We start from the raw sequence: 20,419 nt of genomic DNA, 5'->3' as shown, positions 1-20,419 counted from the left end.
ATACAATTAAAAAAAAAACACAACTCACTGGGAGGGCTGCATCAGCATTCAGGTGTGTCTCCCCCCAAAGGTATCCCACACCTTTCATTCATTGCTCTAGAAAGCAATGCTGTCCATGTCTCGCCTTGCTTAGAATTTTTACCACCTACTTTCAATAAAAAGGCCTACTTGTGAAACAGACTCAATGAATATACATGAGAGTAATAACCAATCATCTTTAAGGAAATGCCTTGCTTAACAGCATGGCTACTTCCACTTTGCATTTAGCAGGTTGCCTCCACCAAGACTGCATTTTAATTAATAAACAGCTTGCAAGCTCCACTGCTGCCAATTATGGAAACATTGTGCTATGAAATATGGGTCTTTCCCCCCCTCTTGTCTCTTTTTCTCTCTTCAGTCTCTGCCATCTTCACTACTGTGTGTGTGTGTGTTTTTTTTTTTTAAATTCAGCTGGCTTTCAGAGCCGTGGCTATTATTTATCAGTCTGCCTTAAAACCAACACGTAATTTGTAAGGCTGTGTCAGTTGCTTATAGCATGATGGTCTTCATTAGCTTTGTTAATAGCGTATACCAGCAGAAGCTGCAGAAAAGAAAAGGCCATATTTTTAATGTGAAACGTCTCTGTACAAAACAAAAGATCAAATCTTTCCTGGGCACAGCTATTAGAAAATCCATCCCCGGTCATTGACTAATATATAGCTTCCTCATTTTCTGCAGGAAAAATTCTAATGGAGTATATCAAGAATGTAGCATCAGAAGTTTGTCTTTCAAAGACCTTATCGTATATTTTAGTTGGCTATTAATAAAGGAATAACTAACATTCTGAGACGGTAGAAGATAAATAACCGTGTTAGTCAAGATGTCAGTGTGTTCCTCGTTTGAGATGATAGAAGCTGTAGTCCACCTATCTGGAAGTGATCAAGTTGTGAAAACTGGCAATATGTCATTTAGAAGGCATCTTACCACTTGAGGTGAGACCAAAATAATAATTGATTTATCTAGCTGTCTCTTGAAAGAGCCCTCAAATAATTCTTATTTTGTAGCAATGGCTTGAAATCTTTTGCAAATGCTGTTGAAGGGGGAACTGGGGTCTTTTGATATGTTAAACCTGATGCAACCATCTGACGCACACAAGACATATATAAACTAAAGAGGAATAGAACAAGATGCTTTACCGAAGACCTGCTGCTGATGTTACCTAGCCTGGTAATGAGAGGTTTGGGAGTTAAATGGCAAGCTTAGAAAGCAAATCACTGCCAAAACCTAAAACCTGAGCTACAAGTATTTTCTATTATTTCAACATTGAGTTACAGTTTTTCCCCCCATTTTCTAAGCACGCCTATGAAAGCCATAAGAAATCATGTAATCATTTTCTATTGTAATGGTCTCTCTCTAAATCTTTGCCTTTAGATTATTTTTCCATGTTATATATTATAAGTAATAAATCTCAGTCTACCAATGTAGAGTCACCTTGGTAAATTGGGCTATATTACAATTTAAAGACAGAGCTGCACATCTGCAAAAGTATCTTAGTTTGTGGGTTCTTTGTGACCCAGGTTCCCATGCAAGTTTGTATATCTGTGTAAAAGAGGATGGGTAGTAATATTCCAGGTTATTATAGCATTGAGGGATTGTATCCAATGCTCCTTAAATCCTGACCGTAGGATTGTATGGACCAATGGTGGGTTGCCAATTTTGTTACTACCGGTTCAGGCGCGCTCATGCGTATGCGTAGAAGCGTCTGGGAGGGTGGGTGGAACATTATGCCGCAGCTACTACTGGTTCACTGGATCCAGGCCGAACCAGCTGCAGCCCACCTCTAGTATGGACATGATAATAACCATTTATAGGTATGAGAATCTGATGTGACAGCCCCATTCCTCATTAAGATGTTTGAAATAAGTTACATTCTTGTGATAAATGTTTTGGGGTTCCCTGACACATCAATTTTTTTCTCCCGTTATGAAGGACCAAGTGACATTATACAATCTTTCCATGCTCCCGATAAAGTTTAATCATATGGGACTCATATTGCACAGTTCAATCAAACCTGTGATTTCACAAATCCCCTCTGGCGGGTTTCCTTGCATGGCAGATTCCCATGCAGCCTTAGGTGAATTTTGCTCTTTAAATTTTTGACCTCGTGTCCTAGAATAATGGCCAATCAATCTAATGCTGCTTCTGATCAGGAAAAAGGAAATTAAGGAGACAGTAGAGTTGGCTTCAGCAATGGCCTATGAAATAATAAATAAAAAATATTGTGTGATGAATCAGAAATACAATTCATTATGTAGACTTATTTAATACTTCACTTGATATTTGCAGTACATAACTGAAAATAAATGGATCTCTTGTGAAGGACAGGTTTTTTTGTGTATTTTTTATTTTTTATTTTTTGCTTTGATCAATTCCTAATTTGTGTCTAGGTGTTATGTGGATGAAAGAAGCAAGAGAAATAAGATGATGCACATGATATGACTGTATGTGGTGTTAAATAAAGAGGAAATATCTTCAAAGTCATAATTTCTTTTGTATTTTATCCCCCAAATGTATTATGCACAATAGGAACTTTAATCCAGAATATGCAAACTAGAATGAACTCAAGAGCTTTGATAAAACATTAGCACATATTTGACAACTGCATTGAAATATGATCAAAAAGTATATATTCATTGCAAAAGCACATATTCGATATAAAACAGTGTGTGAAGAAATTGTTTTAAATTCAGCTAAATCCAGCAGGGGAAAAAAACATTTTGATCAATTATAGTTAAACATAGAACATTCCTGGCAATCCCCTATCTGTTTCATATATTGTTCAATCATATGATTTAATGAATTAAATCTAGAATAATTCAGTAGCAAGCTGATTAATATGTTGTTTCTGGATGTCATGAGAAAGAGAAAACATTACAAATAATTACTGCATCATGAATTGCTTATTTGTTTTTTTTTTCTGTGACATTAATCTAAAATGCTAAAATGTATCAAACTTACATACATCAAACTTACTTTTCTGTAAAATTTTCATAGATGCAAGCAATCCAAGATTTATGACTGAATGGGGTCATTAATACAAACATGAAATGTCACCCACTTGCCTGATTAATAAACTGATAGTTTATCTAATAGGTTGCATTTCTCCAGGGGAATGTTAGCTGTAACACTTTTGTCAAATGACCTGTTGGCCTTTATCATTTTCCTAAATTTGTCTGATGGGAATATCTAAATCCACAAAAAACTGAATCATTTTTGCTATTAGTTCTTGTGCAATTTGATTAAAGAGAATTGTCTTTGATTATTATATTTTTTTCAGAAGAATGTATTGGTGAAATTCCCCCAAGTTGCAAAAGTTTTGCACTTGCCTAGTTACAAGGTGGCCAGAGGTAAAGGAGGTAAACAGCTTTTCTGCCTTCCTGGGCTTCAGTTAACTACCATAGCAGAAAGTGTTGAGGGATGCTTCCCATTGGGCTATTCTCAGATTGGAAGGATGAGACTTCAAAGAAGTTTCTGAATTAGAGAAGTCTCTTTAAAGAAAGGAACAAATTTATCAGGAGAACCTCCACCATTTCTGATAAAAGAGTAAGTTGCAACATTGCAAAGAGCGAGGGGTGTGCAAAATATTTCCTACACAAAACATTCATATGAAACTTGTATTTCTGGGCAGAGATGTCTTGGTGGGAAAAAATACCAAGGAGGGTTTTTTTGTGTGCCTTTAATTGCCCAATATCATAGAATCACAGAGTTAAAATGAGCTTAGAAGACATCTAATCCAACCCCCTTCACACTGCACCATTCCTGTTACATATCCAACCAACTCACTTCCCCTCTTCCCATTCCTCCCCTCCCTTTAGCTGCCTCAACTTCAAACACAGCATAACCAACCAGTCTTCCAGTCTGAGCCCTTCAATCTTCCCAACTGGAAGCTTGGGAAAGGGAGGCACTGGGAAGACTGATGGGCAGATAGGAGGAGGAGGAGGAGGTGGCATTCAGTTTTGCTTCATATATCCTCCAAACTCCCTAAAACTCAAGGTATCCAAAATATTCTAGGCCAGGGGTGTCAAACTCGATTTCATTGAGGATTGTATTAGGGTTGTGTTTGACTTTGGGAGGCCAGGGTGGGCATGGCCAGCTTGACATCACTTATGTTGGGGGCACCTGCGGTGGCCTGAGCACTCTGCCAGCAAAATGGGCTCACAAGCTCCATTTTCAGCTCTGACTGCTTGCTGCATCCCTCTGCAAGTGAAAGCAGAGCTCTGGGCCCCTGCATGCAGCCCTCCCAAGCTCCATTTTTGCTGGCAGAGGCACTGTGGGCCGAACGTTTGCTGTTTCCAGGGTGACCCCATGGGCCAGATGTAAGCACCCTGTGGGCTGGATCCAGCCCATGGGCCTTGAGTTTGATACTCCTGTTCTAGGCTGTGTTCTGCTGAACTGCTGCCTTCCTAGAAGAGTTTAGCAAACTGACACTGTCAGCCCTTTGCAGTAGAGCAGAAACAAAGCATACAACTTTACTTAAAGGTTGTAGTAACCAAATATTGCAAGTTTGAAAGTATTTGTTCCCTCCCTTATTTTCCAGAAAAACAGGGAGGGTGTTTTTGAAACTCTTCCTACTCCCTTTCTGTTTCTTTGGGCTGAGATACCTTTTGCATGACCACTGTTAGGCTGCAGCTCTTACTCATGTCTTCCAAGGTCATCCTCACATACCACAAAATGCTTTTTTTTTCATGTTCAAAACAAAAGACATTTTCTGTTTCTGCTACTCCTAAACAGACGTTCAAAAGAAATCCTCAAGCAGGTTGAGAACAAGAAAGCAAAACTAATTTTAAAAAAGGGAAAAAAAGCTTTGGAGAAGAGAGATTTCAACAAAACATCAAACTATCTAAAGTTTCTGAATTGCTATCTATTAAAATCCTTGCCAGGAGACCATCCCACAACTGGTAGCTCTGAGGTGAAAGAATGATGTTTTTCCTGATAGAGATACTTTTTATATGGAACTTCGGGACTTAAACCACTGTAAGCCACTAAAAATATATGTGTTTTATTCCACTACAAGGCAAAAGACTGTTACATGGGACAGATTCAACAACACTGTTTAATAAGAGCTAAAGTCTCACTTCAGAATTTCCAAACTGATCTAATCTCATACGTATCCTGAAACATATAATTAGTTGTGTAATTGTACAGTCTTTGCACATGAAGACATTTTTAAATACAATTACGGTACTTTATGAAATCAGTGCCAGATCTGCAGTTACAAAAAAAGAGTTTGATTAGGAAAAGATTAAATATTTGGGGAAAAAGAGATAATTTAGGGACACACAGTGGTGGGATTCAGCCAGTTTAGGCACGTTTGGGTGAACCAGTTGTTAAATTGCTGGCTGGCCCCACCCCTTTCTGCCCCGCCCCATCCAGGAATCCCTCTGCGGCCTTTTTTTGCTCCCAGGAGATTGCAGGGAGGCCTATTAGACCGAAAATGAGGCACGTGGGGGATGCGGCGCTCCCCCCGTGGCCAGTTTTTGCTTCCAGGAGGCTGCAGGGAGGTCTACTAGGCACAAAATGGGGTGAGGACAGTACCCCTCCCCCTGGCCCATTTTGCTCTCAGGGGAGTGCAGGAGGCCAAGTGATGCCTGTCGCACCCCCTGGCCATGCCCAACATGCCCATGCCCACCCAACCAGTCATTAGGGCAGACCCGTTGTTAAATTATTTGAATTCCACCACTGGGGACATAGTGTCCGATACCACAACTAGGAGGTTATCATATTGGTCACAGGGCAAACTGAAATGAACTCTTCTCTAGATTAGGTGACAACACTTAACCAACTCTGGCTAATCTTGAAAAGCCAAGCAAGGCTTTTTAATGGGAGACTTCCAATGCTTCCTAGAGGTGTATGCTAATGTTGGGGGGAAACCCACATCTTTTTGAAAAAAAGACAAGCCACTTCCAAGAAAATAACATGTGCTCTTATATTCATCAGGAGGTGAACCTCACACAATTGAGACTTTCGTTTTACCCAAGCATTTCAAGTACAAATTATGGATTATTTTTATTTGTAAACTGTTTAATGTCATGCAAATGTGATGGGCAGTATAGAAATTGGACAAATTATACCGATGACACATAAAACTATTTTTGCTTCTTTGGTGCTGATGAGAACAGCCTTAATCATTGCTGAGGAGATGATCCCACTGACTTTACATCCCAGCAACTGCAATCCATTAAAAACCATGAAGCAATATTGATCAATACATTTTTCTGTTATCTTGAAAGATACAGCTACAGTTTTAAATAGCATTCTAATTCAGGCAATATCAGATGAAACAGAATTAACGTATTAGTAATGGGCAAAGTTCTGAAGTAGAAAACATTCATTGTCATAATTTCACTCTTCACACTGTAGATCCCAGGATATGATGTTACCAATGTATCCTCCCTAATTCAACCTGACAATAATGATTATGAAGAGAAGAGGTGAAAAAACAGTGATGGGACAAAGCATAGCTTATTCTTTCCTTCCTTCCTTGTACATTGCTTTTTCTACATTTCAGGCTGCCTAAATTCATGCTAAAGAATACATTACTGCAGAAAATAACTATGAAAGATAGAGACAGTACACCAGTAACAGTTTTCCCTTTTTGCTTTTGCATTTCACAAATTGGATTGGACTGCCAATGGTCAATGTTATTCCTTTATAAACTCCCTTTATAGAAACTATACTATTTTATCCTAGCTAGTGCATCAAAACTAAAATTGTTTCCCAAAATAGAGGATCTCATCACTTTGAATCTTATAGTTAAATATTTTTAACAATTTCAATATACCGTGATTGTGATAACAATTACAATCCCAAAATCTGAAAATTAAACACCTGTTGGGGAGGAAAGAAAAATAAACACAAAACATCTCTCACACACATTATCCAAAGATATCACTTTAAACCTTTCAAAAGTACTTTGCATGATTTATGCAAATTTATGTAATGAAAATATGTTAGTCTGGAAATTGAAAAAAAGTAAGAGTCATTATAAATTACTTATTTTTCTATATGGAAGGCATTGTGCAATTTAAATGTGCAGGATAATAGAAAGAAATTACAGGCATGGATTTAGCTCCATAAAAACATGTCTAGCTATATGCTCTATGTAAGTACTTTATAGTTTTATAAAATATCACATATGTATCCACTCAGCTTGAATTCAGTGGCCACCATCAAACAATGCTTTATTTAATAAGTTTCACTGAATTCTATGGTAATTATTTCTTTTACATTAGCTTGTGAAATGATTTTGAAATTCTTGAAGTGAATATGCTTAACTTAAATATTGGATCTAGAGACCACTCTGTGGTTTTGCCAAAGTAATCAACTGACTTGCTAATAGAATACAAAATTTTAAAGATAGAAATAGATATAATAGATTTCAGCAGGGATTAAAAAGTTTTTAATGTCTTATAAAACAATATTTTATTTCCAGATCTGCACACTATCAGCAATGCCACTAGAACAAATGCCAGAGTTCAAACACTTTCCTTACTATATAATTCAGACACTTCACTTCTATTACTCCATGATAAGAACAGTAAAGCAACTAATGCAAGTAAATTTAAAATCTGCACACCCAAGAGACTGAAAAAGAAATGTCATCATTTACATAATCAATACACAATACAAGAAGTGCAAAAGAAATCCTTACGCTTATATCACATGCCTGTTTTTCAAGTTTGGAAAGTTAGAACGGAATCCCAACTTCTGCAGAATATTAACTCATTTTTGTGTGAAGCTCATAATCCAGATGGAATTAATTATAATTTGGAGCAGATGACATGGCAACAATGCAATTGACAACCAGAATCAAATCTTTCAGCCAGAGACAGCTTATGACAAAAGGTCACAGAGCATCCATTGCAGAGATAACCACATCTAATGAGCTTTTCATTAGCATTGCATAAAAGATCCGAAGGATCTATCTAGATTAGCTGTCCAAAAGGAGGATGCTTGGCCATCTATATTAAATTATTTTTTAGTGTAAACATGGAAACAACATTCACTTCCCCTTATTAAATGGCCATCTGTATTAAATTATTGTTAGTGTAAACAACAAGGAAAGAACATTTACATTCCTATTAAAATCATCAAAATGATGGAAAACTGCATACCAGCCTGCGAATTTCCCGATCACAATCTCTCTTTATTCGGGTGATTTCTTCTTGATGTAGGTGATAAACGCTCCTTATCTCTGCTGCTTTTATTTTGTCAGCTTGAATGACTACCGATAAAGCTTCCTCCACTTGTTTCTTTGCTCCCTTCAGTTCCAAAATTTCCTGCTGCATCTTAATTTTCTCCGCTTCAAATCCTTTTTTGGCCTCTTCTTTTGCTTCAGAGTAGAGCGCTGTCTTAACCTTGTCAGGTGTCCCATCTCGTACAGCGTTAAGTAAGGTTTGGAGTCTTTGAATTTCATTATCTTTAATTTTGATAACTCTAAGAAGCTCAGACTCATGCTGTCTCAAAAGTCCTTCGCGAACACCCTGGAGCTCTTTCATTTTTTCCTCATGAAGTTTAGCCTTGAGTTCCGTTACAATGACTGTGTTTTTATGCTGTTCGTGTTCTTTAATCTGCCTAGCTTCTTGGTTTTTCTCCCTCTCCAATTTGCTGGCCTAAAAGACAAGGAAAGAGCCTTCAATGTGTTAAAACAGCATCTTACCACAGAGATATATGCATTATTCCATGTACTAGAGAAAATTCTTATCATTCAATTGGCAGTGTGATAATCCCTCAGTTCACAAAACATAAAAGGAAACTTGTGTAGGTGGGACACCCTAAATCCTTTTTCAGAATTTCTGACATCAAAGCCTCCTATTTTTTGGGGGGGGGGGGGGGTTAGGGAATTCCTCCAATGGCAAGCAGTGAACAAAATAAATTTTATATGAATTCTATATATGGTAAAATTCCAAATCAGTGTAGTAGGGTATAACAGGACTGGGTGTATCTTCTGGAATCTTATCCTTCCTGGAAGATCTCATAACCAGCTGATTCCTCCAATATCAGAATTCATGCACTTTCCTATTTTCCAATATCAGAAACCAATTTCATTTTCAAAAGGAACAATCCTGAGCTTTCTCAACAGTTAATAAATAGTGCCAGAGGTGAAAATATGACTTGCTTGAATCATGCTTTTAACTAACATACACATGATCTTTTAGTAGTGTCCTGTTAGGAATGAAACTGTTGCAAGCAGGAGTTTAATACTACAATGCTGCTGAGTTATTCAAAATATAATTTGTACAAGAATTTGGAGTTCACATTAAAACTCCTAATTGGAAGAGATGCATAATTGCAGAACACTATAATTGCTTGTCTGCAGCTGGTATTAACAACATGCAAGATATGCCTAACCCTAACAGATGGCTTATTTTTCATTAGTGACAAGTTGGCTTGCTGTGCAAGCTGATTATATCGCCAGTTATAGCAATGTCCAATACAATCAATACTGTAATCTAAGATAGCTTTTATTTAATCTATGTAACTGTTACAACTGTACCGGATAATGCTTTAAATTTTAAGATGAACTTGCAGAGGAATAGTGGGAAATGGTGGGATAACATATGTGAATTGCAAAGCACCTAGGTGCTTTTAATTCCTCAAAAAGTAGTATCTAGTATGTAATTCTTCAATCTGAATTGGGTTGTTTAAATATGCTCAAGTATGTTCTTCACTAAAATATTTAGGATTCTTTATAAGGTAAATTTAAAGATGGAAACTAATAGTGGCTTTTCTTCACACATCCTCTAGATCAGGGGTATCAAATTCACAGCCCACAGGCCACATGTGTCATGTGCTGGCCCTGCCCCCGCCAGATTTAGCGAAGGGGAAAAAAACCCCAATACATCACATGACGATGCCGTGATGCCGTGAGTTTGACACCCCTGCTCTAAATGGATTGGAATACAATTTCAAAAAATTCTGGGAAATGTCAATCTGCATATTTAGATGGCACCCGTTAACCTAATCCATGTAGTACTATATGTATGCATGAACTCACATATACATATACAGACATTTATAAGAATCAGAATTTGTTTTACTTTATATTCATCCTGTCTAGCAGTTGGGGAGCTGAATGGACACGATGGTAAAAGAGTAGTGAGGAATTATGAATAAAGTGTATGAAATGAGGTAGAAAACTACTGTATTTTTTGGAGTATAATACTTTTGGAGTATAAATCCCCCCCATGAAAGCGGGTGAAAATTTGGGTGTGTCTTATACACTGAATGTAGCCGCACCCACCTACCAGCCCTACCCTTTGGCCTCTGACTCCCAGCAATTTGCCTCCTTGCAGCAAACAGCCTGTTTCTGTTTCAGCACAGCCTAATTAGCACAAGCAGCTGATTGTTTGTTAGATCGGCCTCCTGACCATCAGCTGTTTCAGGCTGCAGGGATTGCCTATTGCTGCCTGTGTGCCCCATTTTTGGCCTCCGCATACCATTTTTGGCCTCTGCATGCCCCATTTTCAGCCTCCACATGCATAATTTCCCACCCGTTCTGATCCCTGCCACTCAGAACAGGTGGAAAATGGGGCACATACAGGTAGAAACAGGGTGTGAGGAGGCTGAAAACGGGATGCAGATGCTGAAAATGGAGTGCACAGAGGCGGCAATAGGCTATGGCAGCCTGAAACAGCTGATTGTTGGGAGGCCCAACAATCAGCCGCTTGTGCTAATCAGGCTGTGCTGAAACTGAAACTGAAATGGGCTGTTTGCTGCCAGGAGGCAAATTGCTGAGAGGAAGCGGTAGAATTTTTTTCTTGTTTTCCTCCCCAAAATATAGGTGTGTCTTATACTTCAGAGTGTCTTACACTCTGAAAAATAAGGTAAATTCTGAAGAACATTGGGTGGCTTGGGCAATGATTTTGAAATGAAAGAGACATTCACTTTCCAACATTTTAACTTTCTTCCAGTTAAAGAGTAGGAAGATACAACTAAACTGTAATGGACACATACGTACTGGAATCCAGCAAGAAGTAAAGATGGCGCCATAGTTTTATATAAGGGAAGTCTGCTGTGAAGGATGTTACAAAATAAGCATATCCTGCCAAGAATGCGTGTTCTAGCATGGCATTGGTATGGTTTATGTACACTTCTAAATGAGGCAATGTAGAAGACAAGTGAAATCCTACTCCAATGAATTGGAATAACTTCCACAAAACTGTTTAGTGTACTGTGAACCTCTGCAAAAATTATTTCATTTTGCAAGTCATGAAAAAAGAAAATATGGTTAAAAAAAAGGGGGGGCAGTTACTTGAGCCAAAAGGGAAAAAAGAGCAAGGAATAAAATGCTACAATGAACTTTTTATAGAAGTTCAAGATCAAATCCAAGGAGCCCATTTTCCATGGACGGTAATGATATTAATCCTATGCTAATCAATAGAATAAAATAGGTTTCCACATTAATAATACTGTTGTGGGGTCCTTATCCATAGTGCTGATCTAGTTTTATAAAAACCTTGTATTGCCAATCCAGAAACCTTGGAAAACAGCTGTTTCTTAACTCTGAAATTCTCATCACCATCATACATAAACAAATACTCTGCAATTTTGAGGCGATCTCATGATCACTTGACATAAACAAATACTGAACCATGAGATGATTCCATTGCCCGCATGATGTAAACAAATGCTCCTTAATCTTGATGGGCTCATTTTAACAGACAAAGTATTCCAAACACAAGATAAGACGATCTGGTCCTTGACAAACTCTAGTTACACGAGGCCATCAAAAAGGGGTGCGAGTAACGGTTGTTCAGAGTTTATGTAAGCTAGTCAAAATTACCGTGAGATGGAACTTCAATTCAGACCTAACTGAGAGGGCAATACATGTTTGCTAGCTTTCAAGGCAAGGGTGGGATTCATCTGATTCGGACTGGTTTGGGCAAACTGGATGCTAATTTTGCATCTGGTTTGCTGAACCGGTAGTTGCAAGGATTGGCTGGCCTCACCCACACCTTCCCTCCCAGGAATATCCATGCAGCCCGATTTGGATGCCAGGTAAGTGCAGTGCCTGTGTGGAAGCTCTTAGAGGATGGAAAATGGGCCTCTGGAGCCTGGGGAAGGCCATTTTTGTCCTCCCGAAGGCTCGAGGAAAGCCTCTGGGAGCCGGAATGGGCAAAAAATGGGCCTCCCAGAAGCTCCGGAGATCCAGAAATGGGCCCATCTCCAGATTCCTGAGGACCTCTGGAGGCTGGGGGAGGCCTATTTCACCCTTCTGGAGGCTCAAGGAGAGCCTCTGGGGCCTGGGAAGGATAAAAATGCCCCCCGCCATGATGCAGGAGGTTGAGTAGGCCATGCTTACCATGGCCATGCCTACCCAGCAACCGGGCAGGGAACTAGTTGCTAAAACTTTTGAATCCTACCCCTGTTTCAAGGAGCCCATCTGCTGTATTCTCTTGGGGATCTCCCACTGACAAAGAGTACATAATGTCTTTGACAAAATGTACTCTTCATTATTCTTGAATATTCTTCAAATGCCGTCTTGGGTTATGTTATATTTCAACATTCTTGAATATGATTTCATTGCTGCTTCATGTTATTATGTTATTTTCTCATCTCTCCTGAACTAAAGCTAGGAGTGCAGTGGTGGGTTGCAGGCACCACGCCCCGGTACGGGCGTATGGGATCCTGCTCGGAGCACCAGGTACAGTGCTCCAGAGGGCCCGCCCGAGCTTTTAGCTTTTGGCACTTCCGCATGGCACGTACGGCGCCTGCACGACACTCCGCGGAGCAGCTGGAGCATCACGGAGGCTTGCAAAAGCATCATTTGATGCTAGAACGCATGTGCATGATGTGCACATGTGCACACGCACTGCACATGTGCATGTGGTGACTCCGGGGCCATTCTAACCATACCGGTTGGAATGCAATCCGGAACCCACCACTGTAGGAGTGGGTTACACTGTATAGTCATTACTTTCAAATCTAGAAGAAGCTGTGACCCAACCCAGCTGGAGCGGGGACAGAGCGATACAGAAGTTTCATGAAAACACTCAGTCTGCAGAGAAAACAAATATTTAACAAAATACATCTTCAACTTTGGTTCATTATTCTAAAAAGCAAACACATACTTCAAGCTTCATCCTGCACCATAACAGTAGCTTGATTTTTTTCCCCCTAGAGAAATTGCCAAATTAGCAAATCAGATGTGTTCTGCAAATGGATTTACTTCAATGCCCCCCCACCCTTTTCCAAGACCATCCTGGCAGTTCTACTCCTTGATGTACAGTACATGCTGACAATGCAGCTGGTTTTGCCTCCAAAGGGGACCAATTAGAGAATGCACTGAATAATTGATCAAAATGCACATTCTGTAAAGAATGGCTCCGAACCAATCTTCAGACTTCATTCCTCCAGAGTAATATCGAAGACTAAGACTTTGTTTAAAGTTCACCACATCTTTCTGCAATCGGATTTTTATGCTATTACACTACAACATCTATTTGGTGGGCTTTATTCAGGATGATAATGAAGACGATTACTGGGAGGAGATAGAAGGTTTGATGAACTGGTGTTGTGGCCCAGCCAGTGCCGGTGCCGCTGCCACCAGACTCCGAGAGTGAGGTTCCCTACGAGTCATCTCCAGAGGAGATGGGCGACCCTGGACAGGATTCGGAGGCTGAGCAGGGATCCGAGAGTCTGGTCGGCCACCAGGAGGCGCCTGAGGCATGGAGCAGCGGTGAGAACCAGAGGAGGGGGGCTCCTGATGCCATGCCTTGGAGCAGCGGGGAAGACTCACGAGACAGTGAGTCAGAACTCAGCAGGGCGTTTCTGGATGCCCGTTACCGGCGCGCCCACAGACGCAAGGAGCGTGGGCGTAATTATAGGCGGTAAAGAGCTCTCAGCTGCTGTTTGGGAGGCGCCCTTTTCAGGTTATAAAAGGGTTGACTGCGCATACGCCCTTCGCAGCAGTCAACAGAAGACTTATGCCAGAAGCTCTAGTCTGGAATCCTGGCAAGCTGGATAGCTGCTTTTGTGTTCTGTTCCTGTGAGTTTTGTCTTGGTGGCTTGCTGCCACGGAACCTCTTGTCTGTTTGTGCAATAAACCTTGTTCCCTTGTGCTGTTCCGGAGTGTGTGTTCTGTGTGGGCAATGGAGGAAGGGGGGTCAGAACAAACTGGTATAATAAAAACGGCCTGGTGTTAAATGTAGGAAAAACAAAAGAGACCACTGTTGATTTCAGAAAAGGCAGGCATAGTCATATACCTCTGTGTATTAACAATCCAATTGTGGAGGTAGTTAGTGGTATCAAATTTCTGGCAGTGCAGCTGACTAGCAGCTTAGCTTGGTCACTCAACACTGGTGAAGTGGGCACAGTAGCACCCAGGGGGGGGCTTCAAAAGTTTTAGCAAGGGGTTCTCTGCCCAGTTGCTGGGTGGGCATGGCCATGGTGGGTGTGGCCTTGTCACCCTTCTGCACCATGGCCATGGATATATATTTTTTGCCCTCCTTGGGCTCGGGAGGCTTTCCTTGGTGTCTGGGAGGGCAAAAAGGGCCTCCCCAGGCTTCGGAGGCCCTCGGGTTCCAGCCTTTCCAAACTTCCAGTAGGCCCATTTTTTGCCCTCCCCGAGCCTCCACACACCTGCACTTACTTGCATCCAAAATGGGCTGCTTGGGGACTTCTGGGAGGTGCGGGCAGACCAGGAGTGGGATTTGGGGGTCCTCAGAACTGCACAAAATTTTAGAGGTTCTCCCGAACCGCTGTGAACCCCCAGCAGCCCACTCCTGGCCCCTCATTTTCTGCATCATATGAGAAGAGCACATCTTCCTTCTCTTGTCTTTATCTCTTTCTATAGAGGGATGATTGAAAGCATCCTGTCATACCGTGTTTCCCCAAAAATAAGACAATGGAAAATAATACAGGGTCTTATTTTCCTTTGACCCCCTCCCTGAAATAAGCACTTGGCCTTATTTTTGGGGAGGTCTTATTATTTTTGAGGTGCAGGAGGCGGAGAGCATGGTCACCTCATGGCTGCTGCTGTGTTGCAATATTTTCAGGGAGGGCTTTTTTCTGGGAAGGGCTTATTTTAGAGCATGGGCTCAAAAGCCTGATTGGGCTTATTATCTGAGGGGGTCTTATTTTCAGGGAAACAGGGTAGTACTGTGTGGTTTGGAGATATTACTGTTTCAGACAGGAAGAGAGTGGTGAGGACAGCAGAAAAGTGTCAGAAATTCACTTCCTTCTATCCAGGACATGGCAACTAAGCACTGCTTGACAAGAGTCTGCAGTATTGTCAGAGAAGATACACATTCTCTCCATGACTGGTTTTCTTTGTTACCTTCTGGGAGGAGGCTTCATGATATCCGAAGCAGAACAGCCAGATTCTGTAATAGCTTTGTACCATACAATATCAACCTTGTTAACTCTCAAGACTCTTTTTTCTGCTCTGTATTCAAAATGGACTGATTAGTGTGTGTGTGTGTGTGTGCGTGTGTGTGTGTGTGTGTGTGTGTGTGTGTAGCATATGTATCTGTATGTGCATGTATGGGTATGAGGTCTTTTTTGAGAGTGGGCATCAAAATTTCATTTTTAATATGTGCCGGTGTGTTCATACAACAAAAAGTGACAATACAGGTTATCTTACATTATTTTTCACATGCAGAGTTTACTTATGAGAGCAAGAGGTAAGTGGATGGACACTTACTAGGAAAAATTAAGTGGGACAGATACGCACCTTACTCTTTTCTTGCTGAAGTTCAATTTGAATATCTGTGAGCTTTGCCCTGAGCTCTTCATTAGCAGCTTGCAAGGCGGCTAAAGCGTCCGGTTTTTCTCCTTTAGCTCGAAAGCTGGCACCCTTCTTTGACATCGTGAGACGGTCTGGCGAGAGGGGTAAAAGCCCAGGCAGAAAGAACCTTCCGTTCTCATCTAGTCCTTGATTCTCTTCCACGACATGGTTTCAGTTCCCTGCATAAAGAGAAATAGCAATAGCACTTAGCAATAGCACTTAGACTTATATACCGCTTTACAGCCCTCTCTAAGCGATTTACAAAGTCAGAATATTGCCTCCCACAATCTGGGTCCTCATTTTACCCATCAGCCTTCCAGAAGGATGGAAGGCCGAGTCAACCTTGAGCCTGGTGAGATTCGATCTGACAAATTGCAGTCAGTCAGCAGAAGTATCCTGCAGTACTGCACTCTAACCACTGCGCCACCGCAGCTCTTATAACCATTGTGGTGAATCCAAGAAAGACTGTTTCTGGCATACACTGAACTTAAAGGAACAAAAAGGATTGAGGGGAAAAAACCACACTCAGAGAGGGATCAAACATCTTCACTACACTATTTATCAGAAATGCCAGGTGGCCCCCCAACAAAGTTTTTGCAAGTATTAAAAGGCTATAACAAGCTAAAGGCTATACCTGGGGGAATTTGCAGGAATTTGGAATGGTCTTTTTGGTATTTTTCTGGGTTTTTAAACAGGGCCATTCAAAGCCCTGTGACTTTGTTTGCCTCATTGACAGTCATTTTAGTAAACTCTACTTCTGTATGATTTATATTAGGGCTGTTCAGAGTCAGATCCAAAGGGGTTCAGAGCAAGCATAAGTGTTTATGAAGCATCCACCAAAAACTCCTTACAAAGTTTTCTTTTTCTGGAAGACTTCAGCTGCCCTTCATGGCTGTCCTCTGATACTAAAAAAAAAAAAAAGATAGCACCCCTACTGCCAGTTCACTCACGGACTTTGCATGCTATGCGCTCATGTGCAGTACTAAAAAAATGCTTCTGCACATGCACAGAAGCAAAAAACAAGATGCGCCACCAAGAGAACAGGTTCAGGGGCGTGGCAGGCCGAGTTACAACCTACTTGGCCAAACCGATCCAAACCAGTAGGGACCCACCTCTGGCTGGTGGGTGCTATGGTCACATTATCCCTTCAGATCCAAAAACTGTCCATCCTTAATTTATAATGAATTAAGTTCCAATACAAAACCAATATAATATTGAAATCTGTCACCACTTGGTTTTATAATCTACAAAGCGATTTTATTCGGAGTCTCATAGTGATTTGAGCTCAGGATGCAACAAAAATATTCTCACATAGAAATTGGGAGGAGGAGGAGGTCTTAAACTTTCATACACTCCTCCCTTTTTGTTCTCTGGTGCTGCGGAAAAATTGAATCTTTTATCTTATATTTCATATTATACACAGCTTATCTTGAACTTGGACACACTGTACTGGACAAAAGAGTTATTGTTATTGTTGCTGTTTAAAAATCTTAGATTTGTTAAATTTTTTGACAAAACAAGGATCTTTAATTCCTTATTTCAGTCTTTAAAATGTGTGCATCAAATTGATTTATAAACAACGGTACTCCTAAAGATTAAGTTTGGGACTTTTAGTCTCATAAGCTTTGATAATAATGTCTGGTTTTAGTTGTTTTGAAGCTGAAGGTCCCTATGCCCCAAACAGAAACCTCAATAAATGTTGTAGTTATAAATCTTGCCAGCGGGTGGCAAAAGACAAATGATATTTATCATTGAATGTAGAAAATGATTAAAAACCCATTGCTATCATTCAACAATTGACCAAACATAGAAATCCCAGCATCCATCCAGATTTTATATAAACAGAGTTTTTAAGATCAGTTTCAAGGTTTGGACGATCCTTTAACTTCAATCATGAAAAAGCAAGCTTGAAGATAGAATCAAATGCAAACAGAAAAAATATACCACAATATTAATATCAATTTAACAGTTACGGTATATAATAAAATTTGCTTCTTCCTTGGCAGATTATCTTCCATGATCTTCAGTGAAGTTGCGATGGATGGGGTTGGGCTGTGCCTGGGTGTGTATTCTTTTCTTTCCGTCTTGGTTCCAATAGAGGGTTGTTTGATTACAACGGTCGCGGGGAGGGGGGGATGCGAGGACAAGAGAAGATCACAAGGTTGGTTGGGAGACCGTGGTTGTTGGCTATGCCCGGTCGTTTGTACCAACCCCCGCAACCTAGGTGGCCAGGAACTACAGAGCCCGGGCCTACGGCTGATGCTTTGCAATGCAAGGTCCGTAACCAACAAGGCCCCCCTCATTAATGAGTTGATCTCTGAGGGGGAGCTAGACCTTGCAGGGATAACGGAAACCTGGTTGGGCCACGAGGGTGGTTTACCCCTCGTGGAAATGTGCCCACCAGGTTTCTGTGCATTCCATCAGCCTCGGGCCCTGGGTAAGGGTGGTGGGGTGGCGGTAGTTATACGGGAAGGTCTAGAGCCGAGGGAGTTCACTGTTCCTCAGATATCCGGGTGTGAGTCCCTTGGTGTGAAATGGGGCCCAGGGAGGCAGTTGGGTTTGCTGATTGTATACTTGGCTCCTCGCTATACATCAGCAGCCCTGCCCGAGCTCCTCGAGCTGATCTCGGAGACGGCGGTTGAGATCCCCAGGCTTGTGGTCATGGGGGATTTCAACCTGCCGTCGACGGGAGCAGCGTCTGAGGTAGCTCGGGAGTTCATGGCTTCCATGACAGCCATGGGCCTGACCCAGTTAATTCAGGGCCCCACACACGAAGGAGGCCACACATTGGACCTTGTTTTTGTATCTGAGCAGTGGACGAGTGATCTGGGTAGAGGGGATTTTACTGTTACACCCCTGTCATGGTCAGATCACTCATGTCTCCGGCTTGACTTCCCTGGCGCTACCCCCCACCGCAAGGAGGCGGGACCAGACGGTCCACGCTGGTACCGCCCCAAGCACCTGATGGAGCCGGATAGGTTCCAGACGGAGCTTGGGCCATTACCTGTAGCCTGACCCGCGCTCGGTCGGAGGACCTAGTGGCCGCCTGGAATAGGGCGGCGGCTGGGGCCTTGGACCGGGTTGCGCCTTTGCGACCTCTCCTGCGGCAGCGACCCACCCGGGCTCCTTGGTATACCGAGGAGCTGAGGGTGATGAAGCGCCACAGGAGACGTCTAGAGAGCAGGTGGAGGTCCTCACGCTCCGAATCTGATCGAACACAGGTAAGATCCTACTTGCGGACCTACCTTGTGGCATTAAGGGCGGCCAAACGTAGATATTGCGCCACCCTTATTGCGTCCGCGGATAACCGCCCTGCCGCCCTGTTTAGGGTGACCCGCTCCCTCTTGTCACAGAGGACACAGGGGGCACCCTTACAGGGCAGAGCAGAGGAATTTGGGGAATATCTGCAGGACAAAGTCGCTCAGATCCGGAGCGGATGGGCCCCACTCAGTGGACCAGACGGGCCGCCAACAGCGAGTCTTGTGAGACCATCCTGGGAGGAGTTTGATTCTGTTGCCCCCGAGGATTTAGATAGGTTGCGTGGACGGCTGCGACCCACCACATGTTTAATGGACCCGTGTCCCTCCTGGTTGGTACTGGCATCTTGGGAGGTGACCCGAGGCTGGCTTCTGGGCCTGGTGAATGCCTCATTGGGTGAGGGATCCTTACCAACTGCCTTGAAAGAGGCGGTGGTGAGGCCCTTACTTAAGAGGCCTTCACTCGACCCAATGGAGCTAGCTAATTATCGTCCAGTCTCCAACCTTCCGTTTCTAGCGAAGGTTGTTGAGAATGTGGTGGCGCAGCAGTTTCCACGACACCTTGACGAATCCGAGTATCTAGACTCACGCCAGTCCGGCTTCCGACCCGGGCACAGCACAGAGACAGCCTTGGTCGCGTTGGTTGATGATCTCTGGAGGGCCAGAGATAGAGGTTGTTCCTCTATCCTGGTCCTATTAGACCTCTCGGCGGCTTTTGATACCATCGACCATGGTATCCTATTGCGCTGGTTGGAGGGGATAGGAGTCGGAGGTACCGTTTTGCGGTGGTTCGGCTCCTACCTCTCCGACCGGAGGCAATGTGTGTTGACAGGGGGACAGAGGTCGACCCCAAGGCCACTCACTTGTGGAGTGCCACAGGGGTCGGTCCTCTCGCCTCTCCTGTTCAACACATATGTGAAGCCGCTGGGTGAGATCATCCGTGGTTTTGGGGTTGAGTATCACTTCTACGCTGATGATACTCAGCTGTATATTTCAACTCCAAACCACCCCAACGAGGCTGTTGAAGTGATGTCCCGGTGTTTGGAGGCCGTTGGGGTCTGGATGGGGGACAACAGACTTAAACTCAACCCCTCCAAGACTGAGTGGCTGTGGCTACCGGCACCTCGGTTCAGCCAGCTGATCCCATCGCTGGCCATAGGGGGCGAACAATTGCCCCCTGTGGAACGGGCGCACAATTTGGGCGTCCTCCTTGATGCCCGGCTGTCAATGGATGACCATGAGGCAGCCGTGGCAAGGGGGGGCGTTCCACCAGGTTCGCCTGGTGCGCCAATTGCGCCCCCTACTGGACCGGGATGCCCTACGCACAGTCACTCATGCGCTGGTGACGTCCCGCCTGGATTACTGCAACGCTCTCTACATGGGGCTGCCCTTG

At 42.7% G+C, this 20,419-nt stretch overlaps 1 protein-coding gene across 26 annotated transcripts in view; it reads right to left on the bottom strand.

The window, feature by feature from the left end:
• JAKMIP3 (Janus kinase and microtubule interacting protein 3) overlaps positions 1–20,419 on the bottom strand; it is a 131,988-nt gene that overhangs the window by 44,760 nt on the left and 66,809 nt on the right. For all 26 annotated transcript variants that reach the window (XR_014175616.1, XM_081955979.1, XM_081955961.1 and 23 more), the window contains 2 exons: positions 15,716–15,948; positions 8,154–8,651 (listed from right to left, as the gene is read on the bottom strand). Coding sequence is in view for 25 of the 26 variants with exons in the window: in XM_081955979.1 (XP_081812105.1) it covers positions 8,154–8,651; positions 15,716–15,850 (633 nt within the window). In the remaining variant the exon portion in view is untranslated. The remainder of the gene's footprint in view (positions 1–8,153; positions 8,652–15,715; positions 15,949–20,419) is intronic.

Source organism: Natrix helvetica (assembly GCF_964273705.1).
Source record: "Natrix helvetica genome assembly, chromosome: 5".
Taxonomy (NCBI): domain Eukaryota; kingdom Metazoa; phylum Chordata; class Lepidosauria; order Squamata; family Natricidae; genus Natrix; species Natrix helvetica.
This window is presented reverse-complemented; position numbering and strand designations above follow the sequence as displayed.